General features: G+C 46.8%; 1 protein-coding gene across 1 annotated transcript in view; it reads right to left on the bottom strand.

Annotated features, from left to right (window-relative positions):
• The window catches only part of LOC137207102 (BOS complex subunit NOMO1), a 52,618-nt gene that overhangs the window by 8,449 nt on the left and 23,161 nt on the right, over nt 1-21,008 (bottom strand). Inside the window, exons 13-25 of the mRNA XM_067706538.1 lie at nt 20,128-20,269; nt 18,974-19,105; nt 17,772-17,908; nt 16,153-16,240; nt 13,067-13,130; nt 12,406-12,501; nt 9,104-9,322; nt 8,923-9,005; nt 7,919-8,078; nt 7,650-7,776; nt 5,760-5,873; nt 4,740-4,867; nt 3,523-3,664 (exon numbers count right to left, since the gene is read on the bottom strand). Coding sequence (XP_067562639.1) covers nt 3,523-3,664; nt 4,740-4,867; nt 5,760-5,873; nt 7,650-7,776; nt 7,919-8,078; nt 8,923-9,005; nt 9,104-9,322; nt 12,406-12,501; nt 13,067-13,130; nt 16,153-16,240; nt 17,772-17,908; nt 18,974-19,105; nt 20,128-20,269 — 1,632 coding nt within the window. The remainder of the gene's footprint in view (nt 1-3,522; nt 3,665-4,739; nt 4,868-5,759; nt 5,874-7,649; nt 7,777-7,918; nt 8,079-8,922; nt 9,006-9,103; nt 9,323-12,405; nt 12,502-13,066; nt 13,131-16,152; nt 16,241-17,771; nt 17,909-18,973; nt 19,106-20,127; nt 20,270-21,008) is intronic.

Consider the following 21,008-nt stretch of genomic DNA (forward strand, 5'->3'; position numbering starts at 1 on the left):
TTATTCTATTCCTCAAATGTATAGGCATATATGATGTTTACCAAAAAAAAAAACCCACACTTTTCTAAAAAAACTTTTTTTTTTGTTGACACTGCACACATGAAGGATGTATATTATTTACTTAGATAATTTTTTGGCAGATAGCAGTAAAGTACTTTGTTCTAATAAAGCCAGCAGATTATGACAATTTTCCAATAGAGGGAAGTAAACTGCCTTAAAGAAATGAAGTTTTTTGTTTGTTTCTCACATTGCTGTATGGGCTAGTTGCAACTCTTAATAAAGAAAGATATGAGTTCAAGATATGAGCCTTCTCGGAAGGCTGCAAATCAGACAAAATTAGCTTTACGCAAGGCTTTAAGAGTATAAAAGAACCCACTGTTCGTCAACTTCTGAACTACTTTTTTTCTTACACACTTATTAAAAGAAAAGATCTGCATCTTTCTGCAAAGGATGACAGATCACTTATACTAGCGGGGTTTTAAAAACTTTTAAAACAACCAATTGCTGATCATCAACTGCACACTGGACCCGATGACACATTAGGATCTAGAGCCGGGGCCAAGTTCAAAGTTGACCGTGTGCATCCAAGAGGGGACAACCCTGAGATCGTAACTGTTGATCTATACGTTAGCGAGGATAACAGGGCCCTGGTCTCCTAAAATCGTGTGCACTGTTACCTTCTTCTCTGTGTGCGGGCAGAGCAGTGTCCGAAACGGCATTCGCTCTACATTAACCAGGGGCCCTTCCAGGTGGTAGCTTAAGGGTGATTTTTTTTTTCCCTTTCAAAATTTTATCCTTTTTGATATGTTGCTTGAACTATTTTATAATGAGCACACGGGTACCTTTACAGAGACAATAAAGCTATTATTAAAAAAACAAAAACAATCAAATTTATGATCACCAATGGTGATTGCATTAATTCACTTTATAGCTCAGGACTAGCAGTATTGGGTCTGGTTCAAAATATCTACCTGCACCTCAGAAAGGAAAGACATGCATAGCGATTTGTAAAGAAAAGAAGGGACGGGCACTGCTGAAGATGGGAACAATGGGCACTGCCCTCTCATGCCCATGCCCAGCCGGGCAGGAGCCCATCGGGCAGCTGCTCCCATCCTAACCGGCCCGACTCCTCGCTCCTGGCCGGCTGACTCTGGGATTCACCTTCAGCCTCTGGCAGCAACACCTAGGGATGCAGCTTCTCACCCAAGATGCCTTGACAAGTACACTGACCGGAAAGATCAACTGGGGAAATGAATTCTAACGGGGGTTGAAATCTTTGGGAAATGTTCAACAAGGGCTCTCCAGCCCGGCATCCTCTGGGAGACTGGAAAACTCAAATCTAAACCCTAGATGGGAAACGTCTAGCCTTAGGCTATTCCTCCAGAATCTGAGGCCTGGCACGTGAAAAAGGCGTGGGCTGCCACAAGGGGGCGACTCTAAACAACACTGAAACCACTAATGAATTAACACCTATTACGAGGAGGGTGTGGGGCAGCATCATTTAAAACGGAAATCTATTGTCGTGGAGAAGAAAACGATATTCGGTTTAGTTAAATAAAATGTGTTAAGTTGGTGAGTTTAGAGAAACATGTCTGGGCCACTAAGACCCTCGGAAGAACCAACACGGTGATGCGGAATCTGCATTCCTACAACCATAAGAGGGAGGTGAGCCTGAAACACCGAGTCCCCCCAGCCCCGGCCAGGGGAAGGCAGACTGAAGTGCACAGGCTCCTGCGAGGCCATCCACCTGCTGCTAACTTAGACCAAGAAAAGCTGCAAGCAAACACCTAAGCTGGCAGTTCTGGTGAGGACCACCTCAGGGGAAGGTGCTGTCTGTTCTTGCTTTTACCACTTACGGAGTCAGTGTATCACACACTGCTCCATGTGTTTTACGTGTATTAACTCACTTAATACTCACAGCCATCCTGGAAGGTAGACATTATTCTCATCCTCACTTTACAGATGATGAAACACATAAAAAGCATGAGACACTTGCCTGAACTTACACAGCTAAGAAATGACGGAGGCAGGGAGAAAGGCATTAGTGCAGCCCACGAAGGACTAAATTTCAAAGGCTGGGCCTGCACTGAAGGCAGGAGACAGAGAAGCTGGCTCTAAGGACCCGTCGCCCCTCCCGGGGCCCTGGCTACAGCCGGCCTGGGGGGCGGGGGACATCCATGCTGCCGCCACCACTCTGTGCTCTCTGGAACCACTGCTACGAGGAAGGAAAGCAGGCCTGGGGGACAGCAGGGAGCAGTGTCCCGGTGGCAGCATGCTCCACAGAGGGTGGGCCTCTCCAAGGGCAGAGGAGAGCGAGAAGGGAGCGTCGCGGTCAGGCCATCCAGACTCCTGCGGGAGCAAGAGCGCCGCTGTCTCGCCGAGTCTGAGGAGAAGATACTGAAGACGGGGAGTGGTGGGCAGAGGGCACAGGGAGCCCACCTGTGGGTGTGCATCCGGCTGGGCCATCAGAGCATACGTTCTCCAGTCCTCCCCAAGCCCATCTTCCTCCTTCAGCTTTTTGAACCCTCCTCACTCACCAAGCAACCTCCTGACCTGACTTCCCCATATCTATGGGTGGGGATGGGCGGACAATGGACATGGATGTTCTTACCTTTGGGAAAGGACAGCATCGCCCCAACATACCTAAGTAAACTGGCAAATGGATTTGCACCTCAGCTCATGCGATTCAGGCAAACATCAGTCAGTTGCCAAGAGGTGTACGACTATCCCTGGGGTCAACTAAGAACATCCAGTTTGTGAATCTGAAAGGCTGAGGACCAAACCCTGGATCCAAGTGGCCCTGTCCAGTGGGTGCCATCAACCCACATTCTGGTTTGGTGACTCCTACTTAGTGTCTGCTGAATGAGCAAATGAATGCATGGATGTGCAAGTAAAAGTGAGGAAAAAGGCACCATAAATTCTGAACCAAATGTTGCAATTGAGCAGCCAAAAGGACAAATAAGTCGGTTATTTGGCCTGCACAGAGTTGTGGGTTGTTTTTTTTTTTTAATTGGTTGTTAACCTTCTAAAAATCAGAAGTTTTCACATTTTTACAAACTCAAAACGATCTGGCAACCCTGAGTCTGTCTTCCCACACAGCTGTGTAGAGCTGGAGCTGAGTGGCAGCTGCCCCCTTCTCGTGGGCCAGGCCCTCTCCAGGGCCCCGCAGTCCACACCACTCCCTACCAGGCACCCAGCATCCTCCAGCCTTTCACACTTGTCTTCTGGCGCCACAGGCATCTGGTTTGAGAGCCCTGGCCTGAGCCACACTACCCATGCTAGGCAAAAGGTGCCCCAAACCCATGGTTTTCCACCTTTATTTCACTACAAAACCCCCAACCCAGTACATCAGCTACATAAAAGGTAAGTATGTCAGCTACAATAGGGATTGGGAAGAGTTCCAGAACCTACGCTGCCCTGGCAATGCTCTCGACCCCATTCCTAGTAGTCTTGGGGGTACCACAAGGCACTGCTGAACCCGGTATGCAAAAATCCACTAATGAAACACGTCCAAAGGCTCACCAGCAATCCACGTAACCTGAACTTCCCTTCTTCGTCTGTCACGGTGTCTTCTCCATAAATACTGCAGTCGTTCTGGCCCACTGCTTCCACGGCAACACCCTGTTCTGGTTCTCCATTTAAGGAAGAAACTGTACCATAGCAACTAGAGGGACGAGAGAAGAAACAGAACATGACATTCTTGGGGTTTTCTGAAGCACACAAAAGATTTCAGGGAAAGTGTCCTGCATTTACTAACAATTTACAGTGCAAAATAGCTCAGTGGAGAACTGCCCCAAATGACCCAGACAACTCAGTTCTAGCTGTGTCACTTGCAAATCGAGCCTTCCTGCCGGAGGGCTCAGGCCAGCCAGAAGGCTGTCATCAATTTCTCTTCTTGTACATTCTAAAGGATGCTCCAGAAAATTGTAATTAAAAAAGGATAAGCTTTATTTTATTCCACTTTATTGTATTTTGTTAAGCTTTAATTTAAATAATGAAGCATCCAATAAAATGAAAATAAGTCACTTCCCCTTTCATTCCATTTTTATATTCGATTGAAAATGGTCCGTTTTTCTAAACCCACTCTTTCTGATTAATCGATCTTTGCCTCGAGTGCTTTTGTAAATGTGTATAAATATATTTATTAATATTTGTATAAACTGTCTCTGAAAGTATTCAGAAACACTGGAAAACCTAGGTAGCTCAGAGACCAGGATAGGAGGGAAACTTCACATTGTACAGACTCTTTCCAGCATTTCCAAGTTTCACTCAAGTGAATGCATTTCCTCCTTTTCAAAATGTAACTCCCTCAAGTTTCAGACTTTTTTAAAAAATGAAAATTTTTAGGAACTAAATAGGGTCTTTCAGGCCAATTTCAAAATAGGAACTTTGTGACTGAATCATTCGTTTGAAGGGAGTTCCCTGTTGGCCTAATTGTTAGGATTCAGCACTGTCACTGCTGTGGCCTGGGCTCGATCCCTAGTCAGGGAACTGAGATCCTGCAAGCTGCCCGGCATGGCCAAAATTAAAATTAAGAAAAAAAAAGGGGGGGTGTACACTTGTTGGAGATATTAGAAGAAAACGGCAGCAGTCAGGAGCCTGTGGACCTCATATCTTATATCCCTTGTCTTCCAAATAAAATCAGTATGAAGACTGGGATGAGTTTCTAGAGAATAGAAGCGTGAGTGTGATCCCACAGCCCGGGCTTGGGAGAGGGGGGTGCAGGTGGGGCTGCCTACCTGTAGGCCGTGCGGTAGCCGGTGATGGTGATCTTCAAGTTCTGCCCCTCCTGCACCTCGATCATCTGCGAGGATGGCTCAAACCGGAATTCTTTCATCATGGGCTTGAAGTAATACTGGCCGGGGCTCTGCCGAGAGACAACCACAAACTGAGCCTCTGCTGCAAATCTAGGTATGGCTTCAAAGGGGGAGGCTGAAGTCATGATGGACCAGAATTAGGCCCAAGAGCTCCATGGCTTCCTAGACACCCAGAAATGGTAACTCTAACTCTACAATAAATCATTACAGTGACAGCAATTACAAGTCTAACAGCAGCTGTCATCATGGTGTTTCTACAAGAACGCTGTGGGGTAGAAATCATATGTGAATTTTATGAAGGAAGCAACTGAGGCTCAGAGAGGTCAAGTAACTTGCCTGAGATGACCCAGCAAGTAAGTAGCAGATGGAAGATTTGAAGCTGGGTGCGCATCACTGCACAGCATGTGATCTTTCGGATACACCTCACTGCCTGTTTGCCACATCCCTGTAACAGTCACTTTATTCCCAGGACTGACAAGATGGCCAATTGACGTGCACTCCTGAGTGCCCACCACTCAGGGCCTCATTGTACATCCCCAGTGAAAAATGGGTGCTATCCTCCCACCATGGGGCGTGTGCTTTGCAGAAGAAACACAAGCTCAACCCCCAAACGAGACTCGGCATTATAAACAGCACGATCCTGTGGTGAAACAAAGGGATGCCTGAGACAGGAGCCGCTGTGGCCGGGGTAATTAATTACACTGTCTCAGTGACAAGGGGGTGACCAGAAAACAAGAAGTCTGTGCAGAAGGGAACACGAATCAGCAGCATTAAGTTCTAGTGAGAGCAATCCTCTAATTACGTCTGGTCCCCGAAGAAACGTAAAACACTCCAGGCTGGTTTTCTGTTCTCACGTTGTCAAGCAACACACAATTCACGGCCGCCGTGTCCCGGCACTCTCACGGGGGAGTCAGGCAGGCAGTAAACTACCAGACACCTTACCAGGTTTGAGAAGGTCAGAATGCCGTTGTCCTGAGTCAAGAGGTTGGAACGAAACACACCACCGCTGAGGGATAAGAGGACCCCAGGGAGGGGCTGGTCGTCTTCAGCTTTTATCTGGGGGTGGAAAAAGGAACCCCAGAGCAAGGTTAATTCATATTAACCATGAACAAGTCAAGAGGTAATCCTTAATAGGTTGTTTTTCTTTTACCGTTATTCACTGGGGGAGACAAAAGGTCTCCTCTTCATCCCCAGGGTAACCAACGTTAATAGTTTGGTGTGCAGCCTTCCAGAACTCTCTGTGCCCACACAAATCTTATCAGCATTATGGCTGCTGTTGACGGACTTCATAAGTGATCTGGTGGGGCTGGGGGAGGCCCCCTAAACTGTACGGTTCTGTAACTGCAAGTTGCTTTCTCTGCCCTCAGCCACTTTCCCGGCTGCCCTCGTCCACCAGTCCCCACCGATCAGCCTCGCTGCTTCGGAACAGCTGCACATCATTCTAAAGCAGAGGTCAGCCAACAATGGCACACAGGCTAGCCATCGAGTTTAGTGATGGAAAAGGAGAGACGATCTGAATGTCCCTGAGCGTGTGTATCCTTGTGCACTTAAGTTTTTCTTTTTCCGAACAGTCAATTCCTAGGAGTAGAATTGTCGGAAGTGTGCACTCGAAATTCAGAAAGAAACCCCCAAACTGCCCTCCATGGTGGCTGTAACCATTTCCAGCTCCAACAAATTACCTATGTGTGGGAAAATGCGTGCTCGCCAAGAAGATGGATATTGTCTTGATTACTGCAAATCTCACCCCAGACCCAGTGTTCCTTTGCATTTCCCCAGTGACTACCGAAGTCGAGTGTTTCCTGTATGTTTATGAGTGACTTGGATGATTTCTGTGAACTGCCTTTCATATCCTTGGTTCATCTTTTCTCTGTTGGGTTGTCTTTTTTTTTTTTAATTTAATTATTTATTTATTTTTGGCTGCATTGGGTCTTTGTTTCTATGCACGGGCTTTCTCTAGTTGGGGCGAGCATGGGCTTTCTCTTGTTGAAGAGCACAGGCTCTAGGCACACAGGGTTCATTACCTGTGGCACACGGGCTCTAGAACGCAGGCTCAGTAGTTGTGGAGCACGGGCTTAGTTGCTCCACAGCGTGTGGGATCTTCCTGGACCAGGGCTCAAACCCGTGTCCCCTGCATTGGCAGGCAGATTCTGAACCCACTGCGCCACCAGGGGAGTCCCATGTTGGGCTGTCTTTTTCTTATAGATTTTAGGAGACCCTGGTAAACAGGGAATGTTATTTATGGTACAGATATTTCTTCCCAGTTTGACTATCTTTCAGTTTGGTTTAAAATGCATTCTGCAATATAGAATTTTAATTTATTTGGCCTCTATGTTGAAAATATTCAGCCTCAAGATCTCCAGACTCACTCTGTCCATTACACAGCATGCTTCTTCCCAAGAAGGACTGAGGCAAGAGAGAAAGACATTCTGCATCCTTCAACAGAGAACAGAGTCAAGGATGAAAGCTTAAAATACTTCCCAAAAGGTATGCACACAAGCTTAAGTCAACAGATCTCCTAATTACAAGTGAAAGAAGCCAGACCAAAAAAAGAGTACATCCTGAATGATTCCATTTATATAAAACTCTAGGAAATGCGAAATGATCCAAAGTGAAAGAAGGCAGATCAGAGCAGTGGGGAGGGGCAGGAGAGACGGGTTGCCAAGGGTATGAGGAAATTTTGGAGGGTGACGGATGTGGCCACCATTTTGACTGTGGTAGTGTTTTCATGGGGGTCATCATATGTCAAAACTGTCAAATTATACACTTTATGTGCAGCTCACTGTATGTCTATTATACCCCATAAAGCTGCTTTTTAAAAGCACACAGTGTTACCTCAAAGCTCACGCCTGCCAAGGCATAAGCCTTAAAGTCTCCTATGGTTCCTTCCACCGCAGTCAAAACGTAGCCCTCCTTCTGCGAAGACACGGTATACTCCAGGTCACTGTGCAGTGGCCCAACACTGAGTAAAAAAGAAACACTGGAGATGGCTTTGCTTCAAATCCTGGAAGAAGCATCACCTGCCCCAAGGAAACCTGGCTCCCCAGTTTCTTTCTAGGCTCCCCGACTGATCCCAAGCAAATGTTTCTTAGTCACGGCCTTACCTATAGGCACCTTTGTCGTCAGTAAAGACTGTGATCAGGGGTGAACTCGCCCCCTTTTCACTGATGACAATCTCCACTCCTTCCAACTCTGGGTGGATCTGGCCTTCCAGAAATAAGCCTGCTTTCCCTTGTATCTCAATCAACTTCCCTGGGCAGCTTTCTAAAAAGGGAAGAGATAAACAGAAGACTAGGTTGGGGCTTCCCATTAAAGAAGGGCCTAAAACGGAGATATTGGAAGCCAGCTCCAATGAGGCTGCTGTCTGTACCAGAATCCTCAGTGACTGCAAGTGGCCCAAGCCTCTCACCATTGACGAATGGCCTTGTTCAACTGCCAGGAATGTTAGCAGGTACAGCCTACAAAGCTGGCTTTCCCCTGCTCCTCTCCCTTGGCTCTCACAGGCCACAGGTGAGGAGAGAAGCCGTTACTGCAGGTCAGAGCCTGTGCGGCTGGACCTCAGAGGACCGGTATGGAAGGCTGCCCCGGACAGGCTGCCTGCTGGACAGCCACGCCCTTCAATACTCTCCTTCCAAACACAGAAACGTCCAGGGTTTAATGAACCCACGATGCTGGGAAAAGCTATTGGTAGCCTAAATATTCCACCAGCAATCACTTCTGGTTATCCAGTCCCCAAAAGACCCTCCCATAACCCCGACCAAAAAACATAAACATCACAAACAGTTCGGACACACGAAGACATTTCAGACGTTTCAACAACTGATGCTTTTGCTTTTTATCTCCCTTCTGGTGTCAACCTGATAACATCAAGGAAAACTGAGTCCTTTTCCAAAAAGATCCCCCAATTCTAATAGTGAAAGTTACGTTTACTGATTTAGACCTTTCGTTCATCCACTCACTCATCAAGTAGTAAGATCTATGTGCCAAAGGGGACTGAAGTGCCTTACAAAGATGGTTTCACTATAACAGCAGCACAGAATAAAATTTTAATTGCAGGGAAAGAAACACTTGCAAAGGTGTGTCATCGGCTCACTGAGCTGACATTTACCTCCACTGACGGTGGCTTCCATGGAAGGAGGATAAAAGAGCAGCTCTTTAGACGAGGGTGTGACAGTGATTTTCTCCCCAGACCTAAAATAAGTAAGATACTTCAATGTGGCTGGTCTGTCCCCCCATGAGGAAGGACATCAGAACAGACGACCCTGCAGGGAAAGCCGGAGAGCGCTTACCGTGCCCAGTAGGAGAAGTCGTAGGAGAAGGGGCCCTGTAACTCGTCCACCATCTCCTGCACAGGGGGCTTGGTCCTTCCCTCAACCCCCTCCTCTCCACCGGTCTTCTCCCTCTCCTGCCTGCGGCTCTCGATCTCGGCCAGCTGCTGCTCCCTCCGCAGCTCCTGCATGGACCTCAGAGGGCCGAGGACCAGGGCAGGTTCGCTGTCGATGGAAGATCTGGAAGAAAGGAAGGAGCGGTCCAGAAGACGAAGTCACGTATCCCTATAGTCAGTGGGAATCAGACATTTCTGCAAGCAGAGATCCAGCAGTAAAAAAAACCCAAGCACCTCATAAAGCCACCAACACATTCTTCTCCTGTTTTGAATAAACTAATAGCTTATTAAAAACAAAAAACTGAACTTCTTTGCCATGGTGGACGTATCTGATAGATCTGGGCTGGGATGAAATACCACTGACTTTATGACTTGAAGGAAACATCAGATTTCCCGTAGGACATGGAGTCCTTCCCACACCACACCACCATCTTCTGTCTCTCTTTCAACCTTTATTGAGAACATACTCTGCAAGAGAACCAGGCACTGGGGAGACTGTACACAGGACAGACAACATTCCCCAACCTCATGGAATCCACATTCTAGTGGGAAGAGGCAGACAATCAACAGAAAAACGTTGTCAGGTGATAAGTACAATAAGGAAAAATAAAGCAGCGTGGAAAGATAAAAGAGCTGGTGGGAGGCAAGGGGCACTACTTTTTATTAGGGGCTGAGCCAAGTCCCTTCTGATAAGGTGACACCACTGCCACCTGAAGGAAGGGCGACAGAGAGCAAACCACTTGGCTCTGGGTGAGGCCTCAGGCAAGAAGGTGTCGAGTGCAAAGTCTCTCGAAGCCTTGGAGGCAGCTCCCTGCCATGCTCAAGGGACAGCAAGGAGGAGAACAGGGAGGCCTGGGCAGAGGGACCCAGGCAGAGCCAGATCAGGTAGAGCCAGATCAGGTGTCAGACTAGGGCTTGGAAAACCTTGGTGTGGACCCTGAGGGGATGGAGTTTTAAACAGAGGAATGACAGGGTCTCCACTTTTAAAGATCACTTGGACTTCCCCACGAACAACACACTGTTATAAAGCAACAGCCAAAACTCGGACGCCAGACAGGAAGCTGCGGCAACAATCCCAGCAAGAGACAAGGGTGGGTGGAACCAAAGTATAGAGGCCAGGTGCTAAGAAAGGACTGGATGACGGATATACAGTTGGCCCTCCATTTCCGCAGGTTCCGCATCCGAGGAGTCAACCAACTGCAGATGGAAAATATTTGGGGGAAAAGATATTCCAGAAAGTTCCATAAAGTAAACCTTGATTTTGCCACATGCTGGCAACTATTTACATAGCATTTACATTGTATTTACAACTATTTACATTGCATTTACATCACGTTGGATATTATAAGTAATCTAGAGATGACTTAAAGTATATTTAAACTATACAGGAGAATGTGCATAGATTATATGCAAATACGACTCCATTTTATAAGGGACTTGAGCATCTGTGGATTTTGGTAACCACGGGGGGTCCTGGAACCAAACCCCATGGATAACGAGGATTGTACAGTTGAGGATTTGCAGATGGATCGGTTGGGTATGGGATGCAAGAGAAAGAAGAATCAAGGACCAACGAGAAAGATGGAGCTGCCATTTCTGAAACAGGGAAGGCTACAGAGGAGGTCTGTGGAGGGCGACCACCAGGAATCTGGTTTTGGATCCGGGAAGTACAAGATCCCCATTAGGGACCCCACCCCCGGCCATGTCCAGCTGGAAGATGCATTTCACATAATTTTCAGCAAAACCAAACCAAACAAAAACTCTTCTGAGGTTACAAAAATAAAGTTAATAAAGACTGAAAACAACGTAACACGGAGTCACTACTGGTAAAAATATGACTTTCTAGTCATACCAGTAATTCATACTTTCCAAGCAGGAAAATACTAAAAGACATTGCTCCAGCACCAGGCAAAGTGCCAGGCCCACAAGACAAACGCAGCAAGTCCTTCTCCTAGAAACCATGTCACCCTGGTGAATAGGTATCCCATCAATTCAGTCAGAGACCACGGGCTGCCCCTGACACTCCTCCCTCCCTGACCCCACGTGGTCAGACTGCTGCCGCGTCCCTTCAACTCAATCTCCCTGACAACTCTCCAACCCGTCCGCTTCTCTCCATCCCCACCGCCATCCGCCTGGCTGAAGCCCCATCCTCCCTCACCTGGACTCCTACAAGAGCCTCTGCCCCCACCTCGATCGACTTCCACTCTTGCGCCTCTTCTATCTGTTCTCCACTCAGCAGCCAGGGGGACCTTCTTGAAACAAAGAGAAAGTGATCCCTCTACTTGAAATATGTCAGAGTGTCCACGGGACACAGCTAAGACCCTTAACGTGGCTGGCCCCCAGAAGCCCACCTCTCCTGCATGGACCTCAACCCCCTGACAAGGTCAAAGTCAAAGCACTTATGACAGCTTTTATTTTACAGTTCTGTATGTGACTCTTGGACTACTGTCCGCTGCCCCCATGAGACTCTAAGTTCCACGAGGGCAGGGGCTATCACCTACGCCCAGTGCCTAACCACTGAGGACTCTCCGTCCATATTTTCTTCACGGAAGGACGGGTGGACAGAAAGATGGAGACACTGCTGGAAAGGCAACTTCAAATAAGGTAAGCTGGGAGAAAGTTACTCAGATTTCCATTCTATTTGACAAAGATGGTCATATTGTCAAAATTCTTTCCTTTCTTGAGAAAATTAGGGTATCAGATGCACCCACCACACAGCAAAAATTCCTCTCAAAGGTGACATTCACACAAACCTGACCCTCAGTGAGGGACTGCCTTTCATACACTTTCTCTCATGACCCTTCTCATATAAGGTGTCATCTCTATTTCCCAAGCCTTCGAGAAAGGCTCTAAAGAAAAATAGGCAATTTTTTTTGAATTTGCTAAAACGCTTGAAATACAGTGAACAAACCAGAGATTCTTTTTTTCCTTAGCAAAGACAGGAAGTGTAACGAGTTCAAACAGAAATTTAAGACGCTGAAACGAGCTGTCAGGAGACTCTTCCTCATCCACAGTTAATTCCTGAGTCATAAAAGGAAAGGAACAGGCTGTCGTGAATTTACAGCTATGTCATATAAGTATAAGAGCGAAGACTGTTTGTACTACGCCTAGAGATAAGAAATCAAGAATAATTTTCAGAGCGTCCATTAGAGAAGGTCTGGTCCACCACCCTCCCGTGCTCAGCCCACCATGGAACACTAGCCTTACTTGATAGTCACGGTAACATCCATCATTTTGTCAGTGGTGATAGTTCCAAGGACGTGGTGGCGAATGGCTGTCAACGTCAAGATACTGGGTGAAGACCTATAAATTAGAGAAGTGGAAAGAAAACACCACATCACCTCATGGTTCTCAAAGGATCACAAACAACATCACCTATGGGCGACCTTCCTGACCCTGAAATATACTATGTGACACTGCTCTTAGCACTTCAGAACTCCTGAAATACATACAAGTGTCTTTAAGAGTAAACTGATTCTCCACACCAAAACTTTACACCTCCAATTCCCTGTGAAACCCACAAGCATTTGTAAAAATAGAAAAATGGTAGACTTGAGCTTGAGAAATTCTCATCAGTGAGGCTGGAAGATTCAACAAACATTGTATTTAAGCCACTTCCAAACCACAGCCTTCCGTCCTGGGTTTACAGAATTCTTGGGAAAGAGAGCTTTACCTTCATTTCCTCAGTAATTTACCCAACTGTCTTAAAATCCTTGTCTAGAAATTCTTTTCCATGCCTAACCTTACCGCTTCCAGAAAAAATACAAAAAACTCCCGTGTTCTCAGCAATGAGTGAAGAAGAGAGTCACGCTCACTCTCCTCCACAGGAGACACACAGACACCCCGGAGCAGTCGGCGCCCGGCTTACGTGTCATAGGTGTAGAACGCTTGCTCGAACCGGTGGCAGGAGCGAGGAGTCACCTTGTACACGCCTGCAGCCAGGAAATCAAAAGTAATTTTCAGAGAAGAGCGTCTATTATGCTGAGCAATTCCAACATCCGAAATCCAAAGGCGGTGCCTCTCACTTACAACCTATCATGGATGTGCAACACGGGATCAGAACCTTTTCCGCTGCCTACGATGGCTTCTTACCAATGACCTGATCCACTTAAAGGCCCACTCACAAAGCAAGGATTTTCATTTTGCATAATTTAACAAGTCACAGCACTTGAGTCTACACAGACCAAGCTAACAGACACGTGCACGAGGAGGAACAGGAAGTACATTTCTACTGCGAATCAGACTGAGAATCTTCTACCTAATAGATTCTGTTAAAGATCCAAAAGACAGCCACAGCCTGGACTCCTTCCTATAAATATTCCTAAGAGGGGGCATGGGGCAGGGGAAGGCCCAGAAAATTATGCAACAACTGCAAAAACACTTTCATGCCATGAGCTCACGTAGGGTACACTCAGATTAGGGGCATATGATGTCATTTGCCAGAAGAATAGTTTCAGGAAGGAGCAAAGTGTAACAGTGGATTCTCCCAAATGGTCTTTAACCAACATTTTGGCCATATGACCGACCAAAACATGAAATTAGTTCAAATCACCTCTGCTGTTTCTGTCACACTGATCAAGCCTCAATGCAGTTACGAGTAGAAAAAAAATTACTACGTTTCTTCATTCATTTTGTTTGTTCTTTCATTTGACGAACACTGACAGGGCAGCACTCGGGCCGGGTATTGTGCCAGGTGTTGGTACACGGTGGGGACAGATACGGTCCCTGCCTTCGCAGGGCTTGCCATCTACAGAGAGAGCATTCGACAGCCACGTGCACACCAGGTGTGATGGGTATGGGCAGGGGAGGAACTGGGCACTGTGGACACGAGCACAGCAGGGAGCTCTCAACGACACTGTGGGGCCAGTCTCCCTGGGGAGTAACATTGGAACCAAGAAGTGATGGGCAGGCAGGCAGAGCTGGGTGAAGAGGGGGTGGGGCAGGGAAAGCACTGAGGTAGAGCACAGCATCTGAACCACAGGCTTGCTGGCTGTCTCCCTAACAGCTGTCCTTCCTGCTTACGTTTAGGGTGAAAATGCGCCCAGCCTCAGGCAGCAAATCCAACCTCCCCAGGCTCCCTTTCAGCTAAAAGTGGCCTTGTGACACGGTTCTTGCCGGTAAGACATGAAGTTTCCTGGAGGATGCGGCACGGAAAATGTTTGCCCGCCCCTCTCCTCATCTTCCTGCCTTAAACATAAGTTTTCTGGGGCAACAGTAGGCACTTTGAAAACACAAGGTAAGAAATACCAGGGAAAGAGCTAAAAGAATCACAAAGACACCAACCCTAACATCTACCAGCTGCTGAACCCATGCCTGGTGCTGCCAGACTTTGCTACTGAGCCAAATTAACTCTGCTTGTTGGGGGCTGTCGTATAGATTTTGTTACCTGCAGCCAATGGCATCCTGATTAAGACACAGGACAGAGTGGCTGGAGCAGAGTGTGACAGGTAGAGCCAGATTATACAGGAGCTCAAGGTCTGATGAAGGGTTTTGTATAAGAGTACCCCCTATCTGTGGGGTATACGTTCTAAGACCCCAGTGGATGCCTGAAACCACAGGTAGTACCAAACCCTGTACATATTATGTTTTCACGTACACTAATAGGTGGGTAATGTATACAGCGTGGACGTGCCAGACAAAGGGACGATTCACATCTCCGGGCTGGATGGGAGCAGGATGGTGAGAGATTTCATCATGCTACTCAGAATGGCATGCAATTTAAAACTTATGAACTGTTTATTTCTGGAATTTCCCATTTAATATTTTTGGACCACAGTTGACCACAGGTACCTGACACTGTGGAAAGTGAAACCATGGGTGAGTGGGGATTACTGTATCTTATCTTGAGAACCAAGAGAAGTCACTGAATTGTTCATTAGGAAAATGCAAAATAAAACCACAATGAGATACTACTTTACACCCACCAGGATGGCTAAAAATCAAAAAGAGAGCAACAAATATTGGTAAAGATGTGGAAAAACATGAACCCTCAGGCATGGCCGGGAGGAACAGCAAATGGCAAATACAGCCTTTTCAGAAAACAATTTGGCAGCTTCTTTAAAAATTAAACATAAATTTATTATATGATTCTATTCCTAGGTATCTACCCAACAAATGTCCAAACCAAGACTAGTACACAAATGTTCACAGCAACGTTATTCCTAATAGTCCCAAGCTGGAAACAGCTCACATACCCACCGACCAGGGAACAGATACACAAACTGTAATATAGCCATGCAATGGGCTACTATTCACCAATAAAAAGGAACCAATTATTAATACCTGCTACAACCTGGGTGAACTTCAAAAACATTATGCTAAGTGAAAGAAGCCTAAAAAATAACAGTATTGTATGATTTCATTATATGAAATGTCCAAAAAAAGGCAAATCCATAGAGACAGAAAATAAATTAGTGGCTGCCTAGAGCTGGGAATAGAGATCAAATGTAAACATGCAGGAAGGATATTACTGGGGTGATGCAAATGTTCTGAACTGGATTATAATGATGATTGTAAAGCTAGGTATAGTTACTCAACATCACTGTACTGAACACATTTTAAATGGGTGAATTTTATGGTCTGCAAATTGCATCTCAATAAAGTCATTGACAGAGAAGCCACTGAAGGACTTTAAGCAAGGCGGGAGATGATCCAATCTTTATCTTAAAAAGATCACTCGTCAGGAGAGGTCATGGGCTGATGGTGCAATCCTTTTAGAAGTGAAAAGGGCCCAGTGGTCTGGCCCCAACTCCAACCCGAGAGCCTGCGAACACATGCCAGCCCCCACCTCTATTTCTTTGGGTAAAAACGCTGCTCCCTCCAGAGGAGCTAACCACGGCCAAAGTTGACAGCTTGATGCAAACTGAACCGAGATAGGGAAAAATGCCTTTAAAACCACCCTCTGGTGCCTTTCCATTTCTCTCACTCGTAGCACATCAATCCTTCCAGACTCACCGGGCTTGGACAGGCAGAATCGGTTGACGCCTTTGGAGAGGTTATAAATCCCCACGTTCTCAGGTCCATTTCCATCCTGATAAAATTCCTAAGGGACCAAAGCCAATACAATGACTTACTAGGCGACATGGAGACACAGCGATGATTAATAATATTTCTGTTTCTGAACCAGTCATCTGTTTTGCCCATTAATCATGTGAGCAGCTGGGTGCCACAGGAAAATCAAAAAGCTTCCAAAACTTCCAACAAAAACGTGATCTTTTTCATTCAATCAACTAATATTTATTGAGCACCTGCTATGCGGCAGGCTCAAGGCTGGGCCTTGGTTGCTGCCGTGGCTCTTATTTTCAGGGAGGCTTACATTCTAATATAGGAAGAGAGAAAACCCAGGTAGTCAACAAAGAAGTCAGTAGATTTCAGCTAGGAAGTAACAGAGCTTACAGAGAAATAAACAGGGAGCAGGATAGAGAGGGACCACCACAGAGGCCTGTTCAGCCTGGGCTCAGAACAGACCCCTCCTGAGCAGGTAACATTGGGGCTGCAGCCTGAGTAATGAGAAAAAGCAAATACACTCAGCTGTGCAGAAGACACGTCATTCCAGGCAGAGAAGAGTATGTGCAAAGGCCCAGAGAAGGGACCGAGCTTGGTGTGGAACTGGCCGAGGCGGCCAGTATGCCACGGCCCAGTGAGTGAAGGGGAGAGGGGTAAGGGGTAAGGTACGAGTTAACGAAGGGCTGGCCACTGTTAAGGAAGATGGATCTCCGTCTAAGGGAAATGGAAATCCACTGGAGGGTTTAAGGGAAGGAATGGTTTCCTAAATGTCTATTACTTATTCTCAACTGGATATTAATCAACCCATCTCTCGTAACAAAGCTGTTTGTTGAGCACTTGTAGTTAAGCGGTTAGAGCATTCAACTGGTGTTGGAGACACCAGTCTCACTGCCTCTGGTGTCTAATATAAGTGGCCACTTAATTGCCATTTGCCTCCGTTTCTCCACTGGGACCTTACAGTGACATCTGCCATTGCTGGAAGTCAAAAAATTATATAAAGTTCATGACTGGGTCTACATAGGTGTACACAGGTGCTCCCTTTCCTGAAATCCACTGCGTACACTGCCAATCCAGCTTCAGTGACTACAAGAGAATAACCAACTCTGTCCTCAGCTGCACCTGTTCATAAACAATAGCAGTGTATGGCCAGGAAAACTTCAAATACGTAAGAGGGTTACTTAAACCTTACCATGCCCCTGGGGAGTGAGTATTATGATCTCAATTTTAGAGGAGAAAACTGAGGCTCACAAACACTAAATGAACTTGCCCGATGCTACAGAGCCCACGTGCTTTGCACTACGGCAACAGCTTCCCTAAATCACTAGTCAAAGTTAAAATTTAATGTGGAGCCAGGACAAGGAAATCTCCCAAACAAAGGCATCTTTCCAATAAGGGACTTAAAATGCTTCCTCATGGTGCTTTCCATAATTGGTGGGTGAGTCGAGGGGCAGAAAAGGGAATCCGCCTTGACTATCTATGCTGATAACACTCTTAGCATGCTAGTTCTTCTCGCTCTCCAAAAGGCGAGTGTCATTCCACATAAGAGAATCCTCAGAAGCTCCGCTTACCAGAGTGATGGCGTGAGACAGGGAGCATCTCAGCATATAGCCCGTCTGCCTGAACTCAATCGCTGACACATCGTCCTCCAGAACCTCCACCTCTAGACTCTTGTTCTTCCAGCACCAATCTTCATGCAGGATGCTGACTGCAAAGGACACAACACACACCCCCGTGGGAACAGAGCACACCGCCTCCCTGAATGCCCCCAGAAAAACAGTGCTAATGAATCCTATGTGTGGGCCTCTATACACATACATACCAACAAATATGTATGTGTGTGTGTGTGCGTGTGTGTGTGTCAGTATACACATAGAGCTAAGCACACTGGGAATAAGTAACTGCTAAAGAAAAACTGAAACCAGTGGCCATTAAAATCACCAAGAAAGAAATTCAACTGGGCCTAAGAGCAGACTACAAGTAAGACATTCAGGGATTGGCAAACTTTTTCTGTAAGGTGCGAAAGAGTAAATATTTTCACCTTTGTGGGCCACATGGTCTCAACTATTCAACTCTGCATCTGCAGCACACAAGCAGCCACAGACGATAAACAAACAAGTGGGCGTGGCTGTGTTCCAATAAAACTTTATTCATAAGAACAGGCAGTCGCCCTCGGCTCATAGTTTGCCAACACCTGACATAATAGAAAATATAATTCCCCAGAAAAATCAGCCTACTTTATAAGCCATTCATTGCCAGCAGCTCCCAGCTAAACTCTGACATAGCAAAAATACAAGCAATGGGAGCTTCTCAAGAAAGGCGGAGAAAAGAGAAACAACATTCGCCAGCACCTTCTGCTTCCCAGGCCCTGTGCAAGGGGCTTCACATACTGGATTTCATGAGTCCTACATTCTGCAGAAAGGTTCTATGACTCCTATTTCAAAAGGGGAAACTGAGTCTCAGGGAGATCAAGTAAGCTGCCTCGCTCACACAGCTGCTAAGTGGTAGAACACTTCCGTGTAATTATTTCACACTCTTTTCCGGCATTTAGAAATAAAATGGCATGAGAAGAAGTGTGTGGGTCATCCTGATGAGGCGGCAGTTAGCTCATAAAGCCTCAACTTCTGCATTACTGCCCAAGGCTAAATAATGCACATTCAAGGTCAAGGGGTAAAGAAGAGTTAAACAAGTACAACTGTACAGCTGGGATGCAACTTGAGAGCAGGTTTCTAGAAAGTTTAGAAAGACAGGAAGTGCTGCCTTCGGTTCTTACTTTTGTATTTTCCGGGCAGCACGTTGTCAAACGTGAAAGTCATCGAGTTGACCTTGCCGGAGAGCTGGAGGCTCCGCTTCTCGCCCTGGCGGCTCAGGGACTGCAGGGTCACCAGCAGGTCACCGCAGGTGTCTGCAGAGAAAAGATGCGGGGGCCTCACTTGACTGCCTTGTGAACCATAGCACCCGTTCGAACCCTCAATCTCTGTGTGCTGCTTCCCACCCCTTAGCTCCTGAAGGACAGTGCCAGGAGGTTCCTTCAAAGCTAACATGCATCTACTTGATTCTAGGAAGTCTCCCCCTATGCTTGTCATCGGTACCAAACAATGAAGCCACCCAGCAATTATTGCATTAGGGGAAGTAATATCTATGGAGCATCAACAGGAGCAAGAGAAAAATAGACAGAGGTGATGAAACTTTATTGAAAATCCACTTCATACCAGGTATAGAACTGGGCCCTTTATCATCATCATAATAATATTACTAATAATGGCAAAGATTTATATGGCTCTTGCTGTGTTCCAGGTACTTCCAACGGCTATACATACAGTAACTCATTTGATCCTCACAACTACCCTGTGAGGTAGGTATCATTAACATCTCTACATTACAGATGAGGGACTCAAAGCACAGAGAGGTTAAGTAACTTACCCCAGGTCACACAGCGAATGTTCAAGCCCATGCGGTCTGGTTCCAGAGTCTAACATCTTAACCACTGTGCTACACTGCCTCTTGACATGACTGCATTTAAGCCTCATTAAAACCCCGAGAGCAGGAGTATTCCCATTTTACAGAAGAAAAACCTAGGCTGGGCAAGTACATGCTTACAGTCTCACAGTGGTAAGTGACAGAGCTAGGATGGAAACCTGGGCCCAACTACCATCTTCCTTTCAGAGTCAGAGGGCAATAAAAAGAAACCCACATGTTCTTCTGGAAGCCAAGGCAGCATTACTCAAAGAGAAATGTTATGGTGTTTGTGGCAATTATTCAGAAAGAACTGCACACGACACAGACTCTCAGACAGACACCACTCCCCTGGAGCAGCTTCTGCTTTTACCTTCAATGTCGCTCAGTGAGGAAAAGCTCACCAAAATCCCACCTCTCCCCACTTACTTCTTTGAACCTATCTGTTCTTGCTTTCAGTTGACATCTTACCCAAACAAGAGACTTTCCCCGAAACCGATGCCAAAAACTGCACGAAGGCCACGTCCATCACAGGCCTGTCAGTCACAGCAAGAAGCAGCATCTGAGGCTTCAACATCAGCCCCGCTCTGGTCTCCGCCTCAGGAACCATCACCTGCGGGACACACAGAACAAGGTCAGCGGCTGCATCAGGGCCGCTGCTCCCTGGCCGACGTGGCACCAGAACATCCACCTGGGCCCAAGGCTAAACGGATTCTGTAGGACGAAGGTTCATTCCTAGGCCTAGTTTTATAATCACAACAAATCTGCATACAGCCGGTGTGAAGGAAACATATTTCTAGGCAGACATAAAGCACTAGCCTTCAGCAGCGCCAGGTGTACACAGAAGCGTATCAGGGCATGCAAAGCTGTCATTGATCATGTGCACCCAGGTGGAAACCATATGAAATCCCAGAACCTGATCCTGGCTTGAGGTCACTCGTGACACAAGCTGTGAACTTGTGGAGGCCACGTGGATGACCAACAGTGGAACTGGGCCATTTCTTCTTCCCTCATTTCTGTGTGCCTTTGTCAAGCTCACAAGAGGGACTGGGAGAGGAGGCGGTGCTCGCCTTCTTCATCCCTGGTAGAGATCACATTCTGGAATTGCCCTTCCCTGGAAAAGGGCCTGATTATGCCTCTGAAAGGGCCTCTAAAGGCTTGTCCGTGTGGCCAACGTCACAAGACACTGGCTGGCTGGTAAAGGAGCTGCCCACCCACACAGTATGCTGTTCGTGGAAGCTGGGGCAAGGCTGTGCGCCCACCCCATCTGCTTAGCGGGGGCAGGGGGGATCCCACTGGCCCTACAGGAGAGCAAAGTCTTAGAAGGACCCTTCCCAGTCCCCTCCCCTGCT

This window comes from Pseudorca crassidens, chromosome 15, assembly GCF_039906515.1.
Source record: "Pseudorca crassidens isolate mPseCra1 chromosome 15, mPseCra1.hap1, whole genome shotgun sequence".
Classification (NCBI taxonomy): domain Eukaryota; kingdom Metazoa; phylum Chordata; class Mammalia; order Artiodactyla; family Delphinidae; genus Pseudorca; species Pseudorca crassidens.